The following is a 15,625-nucleotide window of genomic DNA, read 5'->3' as shown; positions in this document are numbered from 1 at the left end:
TCTCTCTCTCTCTCTCTCTGTTAAAAAATTAAAATTAAATAAAATATTATGAAGTATTATTTTATAACGTAAAATTAATAATTATATGCATGTCTCAAAAACTGTAAAAATATTTAATAAATTATATGATGTATACAAATATACATGTATATATTTTGATAATAAAATTTCTTTTCAATTTTTATAGACTGCAAGGCATTGCCATTACTAAGATTATATCGCATATTTCATCCACTACATTAACGTCGAAAATATTCTGTCGCCTGAACTTGTGCTTCAGTAAATATTGATGGAAAAACAACGAAAACGAGGAAACTCGCGAAGTAGTTTCTACATCGCGGTAACTGCCGTTCGAGAAACTCGAGTAAATTTTGGACGAAACGCGGTAAACTTGACTTGAAACCGGTCTAACCGAATTTTGAGTTAGGATTAACCCGATGCATTCGATTGGAAAATTATAGATACCACACGCGCTTCGAGAACGAACATCACGTACGGAAGTGATCGGAAGCTAACTTTGGACATCGACGTTCTACCGCGATTAGGGATACAGACAGACGATCGGGAAACTATCGAAATTGTCGCGGTCATCACAAAGTTTCTCAATTATAGGAACGAGACGACTGTACCAAATATTCCACGATATGGAAATAAATTTAGTTGCAACGATCTTAACTTCATGGCGTTAACCGCAGGCAGAATCTGCGAAACGAGAGAAAACGCTGCGAATTTATACGCGTACGTTTGTCCCACATCACGTGATATCTGTCGAAGGGAAAATGGAAATTCCATGAGAATCCGATCGAAAATCACAACTTTACGTCGAAAACATTGCCTCGCGCTACGTTACATTGTGGAGAACTGTCAACGCGCGGTGAAAAGTGCAAGCTACAAACAACTGCGTTGTACTATCGACACCGCGCGATGGTATAAAAAAAACATTTAAATCTCCCTCTCTTTCGCTCTCGATAAAATAAATTCTTTTATCCCGCCCGTCGCCCGAGTCCTCGGATGCAGTCATATCGATACGCGGAACATCGATCGTGTTCAGGGAAAACTATATAGGTATGCATCGACGTGATTTATGCGACCGTACGATTTATGCTATGTACATTCCGTATTCTAAAATATAATTCTCTGCACAAATAGTTCGTGCACGGTATGAAAGATTACGATGTATTTCCATGTAAATTTAATTTAATCCGACATTTCTGTAGCAACGCTATCAACTCAATGCGCGACAAGCGCATATATATCGGATTAAATATGTAAAACATTTAATAATATCTTAGTAATACTTAGTATCTTCCAAATTTTTGTTAATTTGTAAAACATGGAAGGTATATATTCGTAAAATACGGAAGGTATAATTTTTATATAAAATATAAAAATTATATTCTTTCGCATTGCTTCGTTTAATTTTAGAATGTAATGACAAAGGTAGGATAATAATAAGTGTCTTGGAATAATGTATTTAATACTTTAAACTCTACTCGAATGCAATTGTCATTCTTCACAATATCAAAACATAATAAAAGAGATTTTAATATTTATAACTCGAACCGAAAAAATTCGATCCGGATAACGGTCTAAATCCAACTTTTGATTCCAATTCTTTTACCGAAGATTGGGTTTATTTGGATTTCGCCTTTTCGATTTCGATTTTCGTAATTATATATACCCATAACGATCACTCATCACAAAACTAACACCGAAATTGAAAGTTAAGTATCCTCGGACCATAATCGTAATCAGCCGAAATATCCATAATGTATCCATAATGTAATTTCGGTCTGAGTTCCTGTTTATAATATAAGATTCCAAGTTTATCTACACTGAGGAAAATGGTCTGGTTGGATTACATAGTAATTCTGATGGAAAATGGACGAATCAGAAATTTCTAATTAAGTCTATTAGAATTCTAGTTGAGATAACTAGAATTCTGATTAATACAATTATTCTGATAAAAAAAAGAACTCTAGTAGATTTTATCAGAAATATTGTATCAATCAGAATTCCGGTTATCTCAACTAGAATTTTAATAAATTTAGCCAGAAATTTCTGAGTCGTCCATTTTCAATCAGAAATTGTTTTTAGTGCATTTTATCTCGTATTACGTATTTGCAATGCAAGATCCTATTAAGAATTATGAATTTTTGTTAGAAATTTGTAATTCTTAATATTAAACAAGGAATGTCTTAGGACTGTACATGAATACACAATTAATAAGGAATAAATGCCTTTAACGATTAAACTGGATCAAAGTGGATCCTTAAATAATTAAATGTGAATTTATATACTACCTAAGTAATCATTTAAATTGTACGCCTGAATTACAATAATAATACCACAAATTAAATTGACTAGCAATTTAATAATTTGATGCTCATTGGCATCTTAGAACGATTTTAATGATGCTGAATAAATTTTTAAGTTACATAGCGTATTACTCGCAAATTATCAATCATTAATGAAAGAGAAGAAACTGACAAGATGATTATAGCTCGCGGTTTAAAATATAAATCTCTATATTAAAGGAGACACGCCGCCATCGAAAACGGCTGTATTTTCGTTACGCATTCAGCGTTTAAACTCACTCTGCGTGGCGCCCGCATGTCACGTTGACGTTGAATGGGATTCTCATACCGTACGACAGAATCAACAAGCTTTTCGGAATCGGACGAGCGTGCGGCGGTTTAACATTAAACGATCGGGAGGTAATACACGGGTCCCGATAGAAGGATGTACACGAGAAAGTAAGAAAATACAACACGCGACGACTGTACTTAACTGCACTTAACTATATACATACCCGTTTACCTTCGAGGCACTAGGTCGCATACAACCTTTGCTGAGAATCGATAAACGGCGGATTCTTTCGCGTTTACGTGCGGATAATCGATTCGCCGGTATATAGATACATAAAACGAAAGACGACACGCGTATCCATAAAGATTGTCCATAGGACGGCATATGATAAGGGATTGCCCGAGGTCGATTATTGGAACTGCAAAATCGCAGGGACGCGCAACAATACTCGCAATAACTCCGGAAGGACAGGCAGTTCCATTATTTGAGCTCGGAAGCTCCGCGAGGCCAACAATTCTTATCGTTTCCTCGCCCGAGCGGTTACTACATCTCTTCCGTTCTCCATTTTGCCTCCGCCCGACCCGGCTCCATATACGCACACAAAAGGGAGAAGAACCTCGAGTTTTACGCAGTGTCTCTTCTCGGCAATGGCGCATTCAGACACGCCGGTAAACGGCGACAAGTCGCTAAGAGACTCGAGATATTTATGCGAATGTCCCCGCATAAATACCGCGGTGGCCGTGGAACGAACGACTCTTGTGCGAGTTTGTGATTTCAATACCGATTGCTATATAATACGTTGCAAGAAACTGCTTATTATTTCTGAATTGTGTCAGATTAACCTGACGAAATTGAACATCCAGAGAAAATATTTCTTTGATTTAAAGAAATGTTTCTTTGCTATACGGTTAAAGAAAACATTTCTTTGATTTGAACGTCATTTCTTTGACTTAAACATTATTTTTTGAAATCAAATAAAAAAATTTAAAGAAACTATTTAGAAAAGAAACAATTCTTTAAACCGAAGAAACCTTTCTCTGGGTGAAAAAATAAAGTTGTGATTTCTTTAGGAATGCAAATGAAATATATTAAAGAGAATTCATCAACAAGCAAAAACTATAACCAAAGTTGTCTTCTTTCTTTTGAACAAATCCTATGTAATATTGCGTACTAGAAATCACAGTAATATAATAATAAATATAGTGCACAATTACATTATACATTAATATAATTAGATGCAGAAATTAATTCGAGAACATAAGTTTTAAGGCTTCAAAAACATTTCGCGATGGCAAAAGAGAAATTAGAAGGACAAAACAGAAATATATTATAGTAGTAAATTCTAAGAAAGTGTAATAAATTCAGAAAACTACGAGAATAGATACAAAATTAAGAATAAATTGATTTTCTAATAATTTATACTTCATATTATAAAATTCTCAAAATATTTCTACGGAAATTTCGTCAGAATTTTAAGATCTAATAACTCTTCTAATAACTTTTCCAGTTTAATTTAGTAACATGTCGTTCAGTTAATCGATTAATAATAGAAAGATTCTATCGTAGGAACCTCTTTAGATATACATTTATATTGAGTTAGAACAAAAGTTTGCAAGTACGACTTTCAAAATTCGAGCAATTATAACTTCATTAAAAATGAACATTTAAATTTTCAAAAAGCATTTTAATCTTTAAAATCTCTACTTTCGAAAAGACATGATGTCTTTTGTGTTTTTATGAGTTCGGGTTTTTGCATATAGAAAATTACAAGCTGGAGAAATGAGAAATTTTCTTCTCATTTTGTGTCCCTTGCCTTAAACGACTTGCAAAAATTTTCAAATTTTCTAACGTGAAAGCTTAAAATTTTCCTTACAAAATTGTTTTAATATTCCTAAGATTTTTTTGCTACTGAATTTACAAATTAAAGAAAAAGAGCATTTTTATTTTGTCATCGATTGTTCGTAACTCCGATAAAAATTATCGTATCACAATTCAAAAAATAGATTCTTAAAGCTGAAATTTTATCGAACGATATAGTTGACAATTTTTTTGTAAACATATAAACATGATGTAAATAAAATAGCGCTACAAACTTTTGTTCCGATCCAATATTTATGCCCGTCATTCATAGTTAGACCTTGTACTTAAAGCTTCCTTAAATTTATCTTTAGATGCTTAACAGCCAATGAAATAATTCATACAGTATCTGAAGATAAATTTAAGGAAGCCTTAAATATAAGACCTGACTGAATACGGGCATTAGTATCGGTTTTCTTGCACGCCACCTTGCAAGATTGTGCCCCATTTTCCCTGCGATCTCCATGCTGATTTCAAATCAATCAATGTTGCACGAGCTTGTCCCGTGTAACACCGAACTTGGCGACGAAGCCAGGTTGTTTCGGACTTCGCGGTGCAACCTGGTGCAAAGCAGCACGCGAGGAAACCACTAGCAAAGCCCGCTTTGTATTTGCCTTGTGAGCTAAGAACTTAAACCGGACGCATCGAAGATATTTAACTAACAAGGAGAAAGTCACGTGTCTCGTTTAGCGCAGTAGAAATTCGACAAAGGGAAGAAATAAACGGACTCTGGATGTGTATTTTGCGCAAACGCCAACTTCGTTGTAGAAAATATAGGAAGGGCGGAAACGGCAAGAGGAATGTTCTCTTTCTCTCCCTCTTTCTTTAACGACGCCACGTTTGTTCGCAACAGAACCGAAGGGTTGAACGACGACGTCGTTGTCTTTGATACTGACTGACAACGCCCTGAACATGATTCGATTACATGCACGCGAGAAGGTAACCACTAGCTGAAATATTGTCCCAAAGATTACACGATTTTATTTGATTTCATACTATTTCATCTGATTACAAATAATTTTCTTCACTACCCGGAGAGAATTTTTTCTTAAAATTTACCCTTAAAATATAATAGTTGTGGTACAATACAATATTTAAAAAATATTTACCATGCACTTCAGTAAAATTAATCAAACTTATTTTATACTTTATTGTAATTTTATTAATGAATGAGAGAAATTTACATAAAATTCCCCTATATTTCTTCGAAATATAATGTTGTCACATGACTATCATATTTTCAGGGTAAATTTTAAGAAAAAAAACTCTCTGTGTAGAGTCATTTGATAAAACAAACGATTTTATTTAATATTACACAATGATTTCCCGTAATTGCATATGTAATTATCGGATTATACAGAAGGATTTCTATAAATTTTATTATGATTTTGAATCGTGAAACACTGTTCAGTACACAGTAAATACTTCTTCGCATGCGTTTGTACGTGCTGCGTGCGAGTCACGCGCAAAATAAACAATTACATCGAATAACTCGTATTTTTTAGTCGGGATCCAGTTACGCGAAAGTAAGAGCCGCGGACACTCCGCGTTTCTCCGCGTAACGACTGCACGCCGTAATTGTATATTGCGGCGTTCCAACGCGATTCACAGAAGCGTGAATCTCAACCAATCGCGCGTACATTCACTCGTAATTCAGTAACCAAATTTCGCAGGCGACAGAGGAGACCATTGCGAGTGAAAAGAGTCCATGTCTCGCGAAAGGTACACTGAAAAATATGCCTAGTTAAAAATGGATGAACCAGAAGATTATGATTACATATATCAATCAGAATTCCAGTTATTTCAATTAGAATTCTAATAGATTTAATCAGTACATTCTAATTTCAATTTCAACCAGAATTCCAATTAATCCAACCAGACATTTTTTTCAGTGTACATCGAAAAAAATCATTTATCAGATAAATATGATGTACGCTTGCGGAGAAAATTGAACTTGCAACTCTGTTAAAATACTATCTCAAATTCATGTCACAATAAGACACATATCTAAGATAAGGCAAATATCTAAAAAATATTGTAAAGAATCTAATAGCGTTTTTCACTGGCAAAATTAGTACGCACTTAGTGCACTTTAAAACCGTTGTACACAAATTAACATAAAAATGTATGTTTAATAAAAATATAGAAACGAATTAAACTGCGAAATGTTCAATACATTTTATTGTGCTAATTGATAAAATACATATTGGGCATTTTATCAACTGAGATATCTCACTTTTACATTTAGATTACAATAACTATAAAAAGTATTCAATCTGGAAGTTCTGCGGACTTTTCTATCTTTTAATCATCATTATCACCGAAAGCAATCACCATATTATAACGCAAGCATCTTAAAACAAGTATTAACTCATCATTTGCTAGCATTGTTTTACATGTTATCCCAAAGTATGTATAAAAAGATAAGACAAGTATTCAAAAATAGGACACCTGAAACATCTAAAGAATCTACTAAAGAACATTCAATATATTTGGGCATTCTTCTTTTCTGAATGTTTATTAATCATTGTCTTCAAAAGTCAACAACCGTATATTGTAACGCAAATATCTTAAAACATGATATGTTAACTCCTCGGTTAACTCATCATTTGCTAGCACTGTTTTACAAATTCCTCTAAATCCTAACAATAAGATAAGACAATAATCTAAAAGATATTCTAGAGAATTTCAAGGCCATCCAAAATATCTACATGTTCAGATTTTTTCTGAAATGTCTGTCAATCATCATCTATAGAAGCCGAAAGCAATCAATCGTATTATAATGCAAGCATCTTAAAACATGTGTTAACTCGTTATTTGCTAACATTGTTTTATACATTACCTCAAATCCTAACAATAAGATAAGATAAACATCTAGAAGATATTCTAAAGAACATCCAATATCTAGATGTTCCTCGGACTTTTCTAACCATCTTTCATCGCTTTTAAAAGTCAAAAGCAATCACCATATTGTAACGTAAATATCTTAAAGTGTCTACTTAAAATGTTAACTTATTGTTTGCTAATATCGTTTTGCAAGTAAAAAAGGCACTATTCAAATATTATATACGAATAAATGATTCATAACTCGCATATAAATAAAAATAACGCGCGTAATTTGATACTTTTTAAACAATTGACAAATAACAAAAATTGTATCAAAAAAATTGAATATATGAAAATAAAGGATTTTATAATAAATCGATCGTTATGAGGATTGCTGGGCAGAAATACGGCAGAATAAATAAAATGCAAATATTATTTGAATAATACGTGTACTTGATATTAATGATATTCCATTTATAGATTAAATACATAAAAGTCTGTAGAAGCATTCTGAATGCGAATGCAGGAGCATCGCTATTATTTTTTCCCTTCGTTATCAAAGCGACACGTTTTTACCGTGAAAAATTGTAATATGTCAAGTTTTGTTATAGTATGTAACTGCGCGTAACTTTGAATCGATGGACCGCGGCATTCCTAACACGAAGAACCTTGGATTTCGAAGCGAGCGGCGAAACGATCAAAAAGTGGTTATTTCGCAACAATTCGCAACAGTGAAGCGCCACCCTTCGGCGGAGCCGTCGCTATTGTTATTGTACGATTATATGACACTTTGCTCTCCTGTATCAATATTCTATTTGATAACGAATGTGTCTTATCTCTGCAGGATACGTAAAGGAGAGTCACGGATTTTCTCGGATTGGGCGATTGTTTCAGGGTATAAGCTGTCATCGCGTATCTCTCGCGTATCTCCACAAGGCGGAAGAAATGAAAGAAAAAATAAATAAATAAACGAGCGATCTGTCAACCTGTCATCGCTCGTAATCCTTGCGCGACAAATATAATACGCGAGAGGAAACGTTGTCTAGAAACTCACCTCTTCGGCGAATTCGAAATCACCGTCGAATCTCCTCTTGCATCTCACCCCCGTGGCAAGAACTAGCAGCACCGTGGCCGCGAGCATCCACGAGAATCGCATGGCTGAAACCGTCCCTCCGAGTCCTCTCCCCAGAACCGTCACTTACTTCACCGCGGAAGACGCTCGCGCGCGCGGCGCGACAGAACGAAGGTGAGAGAAAGAGAAGAAATCGGCACGCGCGAGTTACACCGTCAAACGGAGGAAAGAAATATCGGGGCAGTTAATGCGGACGATGTAACTGATGATCCGACGTCCGGCGCACGCGAAACTCCGACTTGACGTGTATGTATTATGTGTATATGTATGTTACGCGACGCTTGACACGGAACGGAAACGCGCAGCTCGATAGCCGAACGAGTTGTGTATGACCGCGCGAGGAGAGGCGACACCGTCACTGCCGTTGGTTCATGTGCCGCCAGAGGCGCGCGCGCGTCGCGCTTGCTCATTGGTCGGATCTTCTACGAATGGCGCGCGGGGAGGGGGGCCGATAGCGCGCGTTACTCGCTTTCGCTCGGCTTTTATCGTCGCTCACCGTGCAGCTCGTGCACCTGTTCGGCTACCTTCGACGCGGACACGCCGCGCTGCGTTCGTCGCCAGTCAATACCTTCTCCAGCTGCTAGTTCACCTACCTACCTACCTACCTGATGTAGCCCGTGGCCCTGATGGAGAAAAAGGAAGAAAAGGATTGAGAGGAATTTATCGGAGAGGGACATCAGGGAAAAATCCAGTCCCGCTCTCCCTAGACGATCTCTGCCGTTCAACCTGCCTGATCGACCAATCTTTTTTTTTATTCTTCATTCTCTTCGTTACGATTGCCATTACTATCATTGCTTTCTCTTGTTACTTTACTATAAATCGTAGTATTGCGTCCCTTAGAGGATAGATATATACCTATACAATAAAAAGGAAAAACTTAACTTTCTGGAGTAACGAGATTTTTGTTTACTGACATTTATAACGTGGAACATTAAAATGTAACTTACAACTTCAGAATGTATGTCAATAGATATTTTAATTATTGTACTATAAATTTATTAACAATGCTAACTTTAGATGTAGAATTTAATAAGTAATTCAATCGTCCTTGTTAACGGCAACTGCTTTAAAACTCAAAATTGTTCAAGTATCATTTTTATATTAAATATTTTTAAAAACATCGAACAAAAAAAAAGATACCTATAATAATATTTGAATATTTTAGTTTAGATTTATTACACATGCAAAAAAAAGTACACTTAATTTCTCAACATGCTGTTTGCGATCAAACAAAACGATCATAGATTATATTTCTTCTTCTACTTCCCAAAAAAATCCAGAAAATGCCGTTTATTCGATCCTTTCAGTAGAAACGGTAATTTGCTTTTATACTCTCGAGATCCAACTGAAGAATTTATTGCTCCAAAAGCCCATTCCACTTTGTAAGCCAATGTGGATGCGTGTCACGCGAAAGAATGTATATAGTTCTTAGTTTTATGTTGCTAAATACATTTTCAGAAAAGTACAAGTATTTCTTTGGAGATCACAGTGAATCACATCCAAGAACAACCGCGATAAAGTACAAAAATGAATTAATTTGTAATCAATCTATTTATTCAATACTCATCGCTTTTTTATATCTTTTAGAAAATATCGGGAAAGAGCATCTTTGATTGTCCACCAAATTTAAAAAAAAAATGTAAAAAACAGATTTAAAATAGGCATATACATAGAATTGGAATGTCTAAACATTTTCTAAGTGATATATATTTTCTAAGTGATATATATATATATACCAAAGGGATAACTTTTGAAAATAATACATCTATATTCGGATCAGTTTGTTTATTGTTTATCTCTGTATTTGGAAAAATATTGAAGAGAACTAACGTGCCTTTTAATCTAAGAAACCCTCTCAAAATTGTACAGCTACATCAATCACAACCCATAATGAGATTATATTTCTTTCATAGTCGAACCGCTATGGATGTAATATCATAACGATATATATGCGGAACACATCCGAAAAAAAGTGCTTGTATAAACATTTTACATATTTCATGTATATATATTAGGAGTTAAAAACTAACAAAATAGTAGCACCGCATATATATCCAAATATTTAAATGCTATTTATAATTATTTAAATGAAATGAAAAAAATGACATATTGATGCAAAAATAGCAAAATGACAAATGAGAAGGAATTCCATGTTGAATATGAATAAACGGAGTAGCCGACTTCGCTAGTTGATAGAACGAAGATATCCATCTCATCTTCATTTAAGATGTACATAATGCCATTTATCGACTGAAATCACACATTATAAAAACAATTCAATGTTTTAATTTACATATATTTAACATCAATAATATTTTCATATAATTCAAATATTCAAAAACAGAACAATTTTTAATTCCCATCATAATTGTTACAATTTGGGTTGTATGAAGTAACATTTGTCAACTGAAAGTGAAGAATATTATAAATATCAATAAATATGTACATAATAATAAAGTAAAAAAAGCTAATAAGAATTATAATTCTCATTAATTTTTCAGAAAATTTATATTTTTTTCTATTCTATGTTACACTTGAGTTACCTACCTATCGGTTCTACACATTGAGGTTCCACTGATTCAGGTGCTTTGTCTAAAATTTTTTGTGCAACTTCTGTGGTAATCTTGAAAGGACTTCCCTCCACTGTTACATTAGAACTACAAAAATAATACATAGAATAACATCTAAATTATTTTATCTAAGACATAATTTAAGATTAATTCTAAGACTAATTTTTACGAACCATTCTATTTCATTAGATGAACCTTCCTGTTTGATTAAAGTTTGCCAATGTTGATGTACTTCATCAATGATATGTAGGGCAAATTCTCGTGGTTTTGCTTCACCATTAAATGCAAATTGATTTTCTGGTTTTCCATCCGGAATTTTATATATCTTAAACCATTCAATTGTAGCTTTCATTAAACCTGGATAATGCTTCTCAATGTCACTTATATCTGCAATCATATTTATCAAATTAGTAATATATGAAAAATCTATTTATAAAATCTATTTAAATTTTTTGGCATATTTAAGAATCTAGTTCAAAGAATACATATATATATATACATATATATTAAGTATTCTTAATAAATATAAATTGTAATTACCATTCATTTGATCAGCCAAAGGATCATTAACATCAATTACAATAATCTTCCAATCAGTTTCGCCTAAAATAAAAATTGTTCATAATGAAACATATATACTATGTAGTATTGTATTTTATTTATACATAAATTATTCTAATATTCTATATATTTTTCAGTATAAGCATTAATCTAATAATTTTAATTAATAGATAAGTTAATTAGTTAACCTTCATCAATAAGTGCCACTGTTCCAAGAACTTTTACTTTTAATATCTCGCCTCGTTTTGCAATCTATAGATGCAAATATATTTCCATCAATTATTATAATCAATTATAATTATTAAATTACATGAAACACAATAAATAATGAACAAAAAAATTATTAAAAATATTGCAATTATTTCTCACCCTATAGCCTATTTCAAGAACATCAATAGGATCATTGTCACCTTTGCAGCCTGTTGCTTCATCCAAAACGTCAGGATTTTCCCAAGTCTGTTAATTATATTATTTAATAAAATTATTTATATTACAATAGAAAAAGAGATAAAAAAATTATATTATAAATTATTATATCAAATAGCTTTTAACAAAAGATAAAAGATAGTATTTCTTATAGTAAATAGAAATCAGGAAATAAGGTATTTCAAAAATGATAAGAAGGAAACGATTGTCAAGTCTTAAGTGTATACCTTGATTACAAGTTCACATATACATATGCACAAAATATATGAACATGAGATAAGAAAAAAAAAATATATATATATGCACTTAGTGTCTAATTGTTAATTTCCTTTTATTATGTTTAGATAATAAATCAATAAGATCATCATGTGTGTTATCTTAGAACATATAATAGTTTATTTGGACAAGTGATAGACATAAAAGAATGTACTTCAAAGAAAATACGAGACATATTATTACAAAACACATTATTGCGTTTCTTAATATAAACAAAAGTGTTGTGAATGCAATATTTTTAAAAATTAAACTTATAAGCTATAAACTTTCATTTGACTACAAAAAATTCTTTTTATTTTTCAAATTTTCTAAAGTTTACTTTTATATTTTAAATATAATGTGTTTTATACAATATATACTAGATGCTTTCTTTTAATTTTAAAAATATTTTAAAAAAATACATTTTACTAAAAAAAAAAAAACCTTCCAAATAAAAATTGTGTGGTGTAAAGTAGGATTTAATGGTGACATTCATTTCTATACAACTTTTATTTAGAATATTTTTGGAAAAATTCTATATTTTCGAAATATTTGCGTATTGGAATTAAAATGAATTACTCTATACATGTATTCTGCAAAATGACTCAGTGCAAAATAACAGAGAAATTGTTTTTTAAAACTTGAATTCCTATTTCTGTAATTCCATGTATAAAATATAAGAATTTTTTGTAATAAATAAACATCATTCTACTGAGATAGAAACAAAATTAAAAAACAGATATTAAAATAGAATAAAAAGAACCAATTAAATAACAGAGTTTCTAGAATTCTTACCTGGGGCAAAGCTCCATAATTCCATATGTAGCCATGATGAGGGAAACAATTAGCGACAAATCTCAATTTATCCTTCTTAACATCCTGTTTAATGGGATTTAAACTCTCTTTAAGACAAATTTCCATTTTAGCATTTGTCCATCTTGGTATTTCAACAATCATATGTAATGTCTTGTTGTCTTCGTTGGCAAAGAGAGGAACATCATGCATGGGCGAGATTGGGACACCCTGATCATTTTCTACATATACGAATAAAAGAAGTTTTAAAAATACTTTAAAAGAAATATTGTTAGATATTGTTAATTCAGAATATTTCTGTTATTTCATACAGTAACTCAGAATATGTTATGCAAGAATATATCAGAAAAATCTCTGGTACAAAAAAGACAACATAAAACTTGGAGAAAATATGACTGTATAAGTATATGTCTAGAACATGATTGTAACTACTTCCTCATAAAGCCTATAAATATGTACTTTCACTGGGGCTAAATATCACAGGTCATAGAATTAGATCAAATGCATGAAATATCATGACAAAAATAGCTCACAAATGTTTGCTATTTAAAACAAATCATTATTTCAGTGCGAAATATATCGTAATGAAATATGTCGTAATGAAATACGCCGTAGTGAAATATGCGGTAATGAACTTAAAACCCGGCAGTTACGGCACGATCGATCGAAATGATTAGTCTCCTAAATGATTCATCATCAAGATGTAAGCGAAACTTCGTGTCGACGTTGCGTCGTTCAAGAAAACTCAAATCATTAATAATAACAATAAAAATATTAATAGCATGCACGCGAGAACGCGTATCCGTGACCCCGCAACGAAGTTCACGATACTTAGCGCAAACTTCCGCAAATGTTGCTTCATCGTTTATCTGACGTCATGTCGAATCTACTCACTGAAAAATATTCTGTAGTCCGTGCCGTTGAGTGCACCTCTCTCGACGGTCGTATACGACATGTCTCGGCAAAGTTTCGTGAAAACAGCGAGCTTCCTAAACACCGGTCTGCCACTTGCTACGAACCGCGATGGAATAATGAGTTTCGTTAAACCGTGACAACGTAACACGTGCAGCGTTACCCGAAACATTTCTGCCATCTGTCGTCCTGCGCGGCGATCTACAAGTGTCTGCAAATCACAGGAGGGTACAGAGAGAAATTTTGTTATCAATATTATTGATAAAAATATATATGCCAAAGTTTATTTGATATATGTATTTGATATATGTAGTTACATAAAGCATAAAAATCCACGATAGACACGCGCATAATTATATCATTTTATCTTTCTTTAATATCCGATGAACAATAAGGACAGAATGATCATGCGCATTTTAAGTGAAACGGAATCAAACGATTAAATGTGTCCCCTCTGTTTACACAATATAAATATACATTTGATAAATATTTAATATAACGCTCTTACCTCCAATTTTCTGTAATTTTGTAAATTTATGTATTTTCATTACAATATATTTCGAGTTCCGAAAAGAAAAATACCTAATCAAAAATATAGCTAGGAGATACCAGAGAGAAACTTGAGAGAGACTAAGTCGGCCTTTTTCCTGTACCGTCGAATCGCTCGTACACTACCAGGACATCTTTCATTTGGGAATCACGTGATTACATACATTTTCTGATACTATCGGTAAAATCGTATCATCGAAAGTAGATATGATTCATCTCTGTAATACATCCTCAGGACAGAAGTGTGTCGACTATCCACAGGAGGAATACTTATAATGAGTTTTTGAATGAAAAAATTTTAATTTCGCATCTGCTACATATGTAAATAAAAGTTGTTAAATTTTAATGAAACTGAAACTTCAAACAAATTAATATTTAGCGAACTTTATTTTATATATATCATTTATCTTATAATATCTTATAAAATTACTAAGTTATGTATTTTTATGCAAATTTTCAGCCAGTATTTATCAAATATAATTATTAGTATAAGTCTCTATAATTACTAGCAATTATAGAGACTTTTAATAAATTCAATCTCTTCTAAACATATATTGTCAATTTAAAGTATAATTTAGCAAAAACGAGCTATAGAGACCCTCCATCACCCCCGTTAATTTTATCGGTAGTCCTCTTTTTTTTTGTAAGTATACTCACTTATAAAACAAACAAACTACTAATAAATTTAGTAGCCCGTTTTTGCAGATAAGTATATCTTTAATTTATTTTTTTATTTTTATGTTTAATTATTTTATTATATTTCGCTAATAAAATTCCAATAACTTTTCAAATATATTATTCTTTACTGTATTATCCTTTATATAATTCGATATTAATAATAATTATTTATAATACAATATACAATTATTAATGCTGTTCAAAATAATAAAAATAATAATAGCATAGGAGCATAATAGGAACATAATTAACAAATTTTTGTAATGCAGGATTATACGGAAACGTCGAAAATATGATAAAAAAAATTTTTCTAAACCAATATTTAATGAAATATTGATAAATACAAAAGAAATACTAACAACAATTAGTTCGTATTTATTATTTATTATTTACTATTAATTTGCGAATATAAAATTTAATAATATCGTAATAAAAAGTTATTAATATATTTATAACA

General features: G+C 32.2%; 2 protein-coding genes across 3 annotated transcripts in view; both read right to left on the bottom strand.

Annotated features, from left to right (window-relative positions):
* LOC108687935 (proteoglycan Cow) overlaps positions 1–8,739 on the bottom strand; it is a 145,478-nt gene extending 136,739 nt beyond the window's left edge. Inside the window, exon 1 of the mRNA XM_018193980.1 lies at positions 8,327–8,739. Coding sequence (XP_018049469.1) covers positions 8,327–8,428 — 102 coding nt within the window. The 5' untranslated portion in view covers positions 8,429–8,739. The remainder of the gene's footprint in view (positions 1–8,326) is intronic.
* Positions 8,740–10,180: 1,441 nt separating this feature from the next.
* LOC108687917 (inorganic pyrophosphatase) lies at positions 10,181–14,148 on the bottom strand. Of its 2 annotated transcripts, none has more exons than XM_018193960.1 (8): positions 13,924–14,148; positions 13,012–13,250; positions 11,905–11,991; positions 11,724–11,787; positions 11,515–11,577; positions 11,148–11,361; positions 10,952–11,061; positions 10,181–10,654 (listed from the first exon to the last, which is right to left on the bottom strand). In XM_018193960.1, exons 1-8 carry the CDS (start codon positions 14,120–14,122, stop codon positions 10,623–10,625), a joined length of 1,008 nt encoding a protein of 335 aa, XP_018049449.1. In that variant the 5' UTR covers positions 14,123–14,148; the 3' UTR covers positions 10,181–10,622. The 2 variants fall into 2 exon arrangements, with proteins under 2 accessions (XP_018049449.1, XP_018049448.1); XM_018193959.1 differs by lacking the exon at positions 10,181–10,654 and adding an exon at positions 10,753–10,810.
* Between the last annotated feature and the right edge of the window lie 1,477 nt (positions 14,149–15,625).

This window comes from Atta colombica, unplaced genomic scaffold, assembly GCF_001594045.1.
Source record: "Atta colombica isolate Treedump-2 unplaced genomic scaffold, Acol1.0 scaffold220, whole genome shotgun sequence".
Classification (NCBI taxonomy): Eukaryota; Metazoa; Arthropoda; class Insecta; order Hymenoptera; family Formicidae; genus Atta; species Atta colombica.
The sequence above is the reverse complement of the archived record's forward strand: the minus strand, read 5'-3'. Positions and strand labels throughout refer to the sequence as shown.

What these genes read in the sequence shown, in the direction of transcription:
- LOC108687917 (XM_018193959.1), bottom strand. Translation starts at nt 14,122, where the DNA reads ATGGCAGAAATGTTTCGGGTAACGCTGCACGTGTTACGTTGTCACGGT. An exon ending in TTTGGCTGATCAAATGAATG is followed by an intron (nt 11,362 to 11,514) that starts GTAATTACAATT and finishes ATATGATTGCAG; the next exon opens with ATATAAGTGACATTGAGAAG. An exon ending in TCATCTAATGAAATAGAATG is followed by an intron (nt 11,062 to 11,147) that starts GTTCGTAAAAAT and finishes TTATTTTTGTAG; the next exon opens with TTCTAATGTAACAGTGGAGG.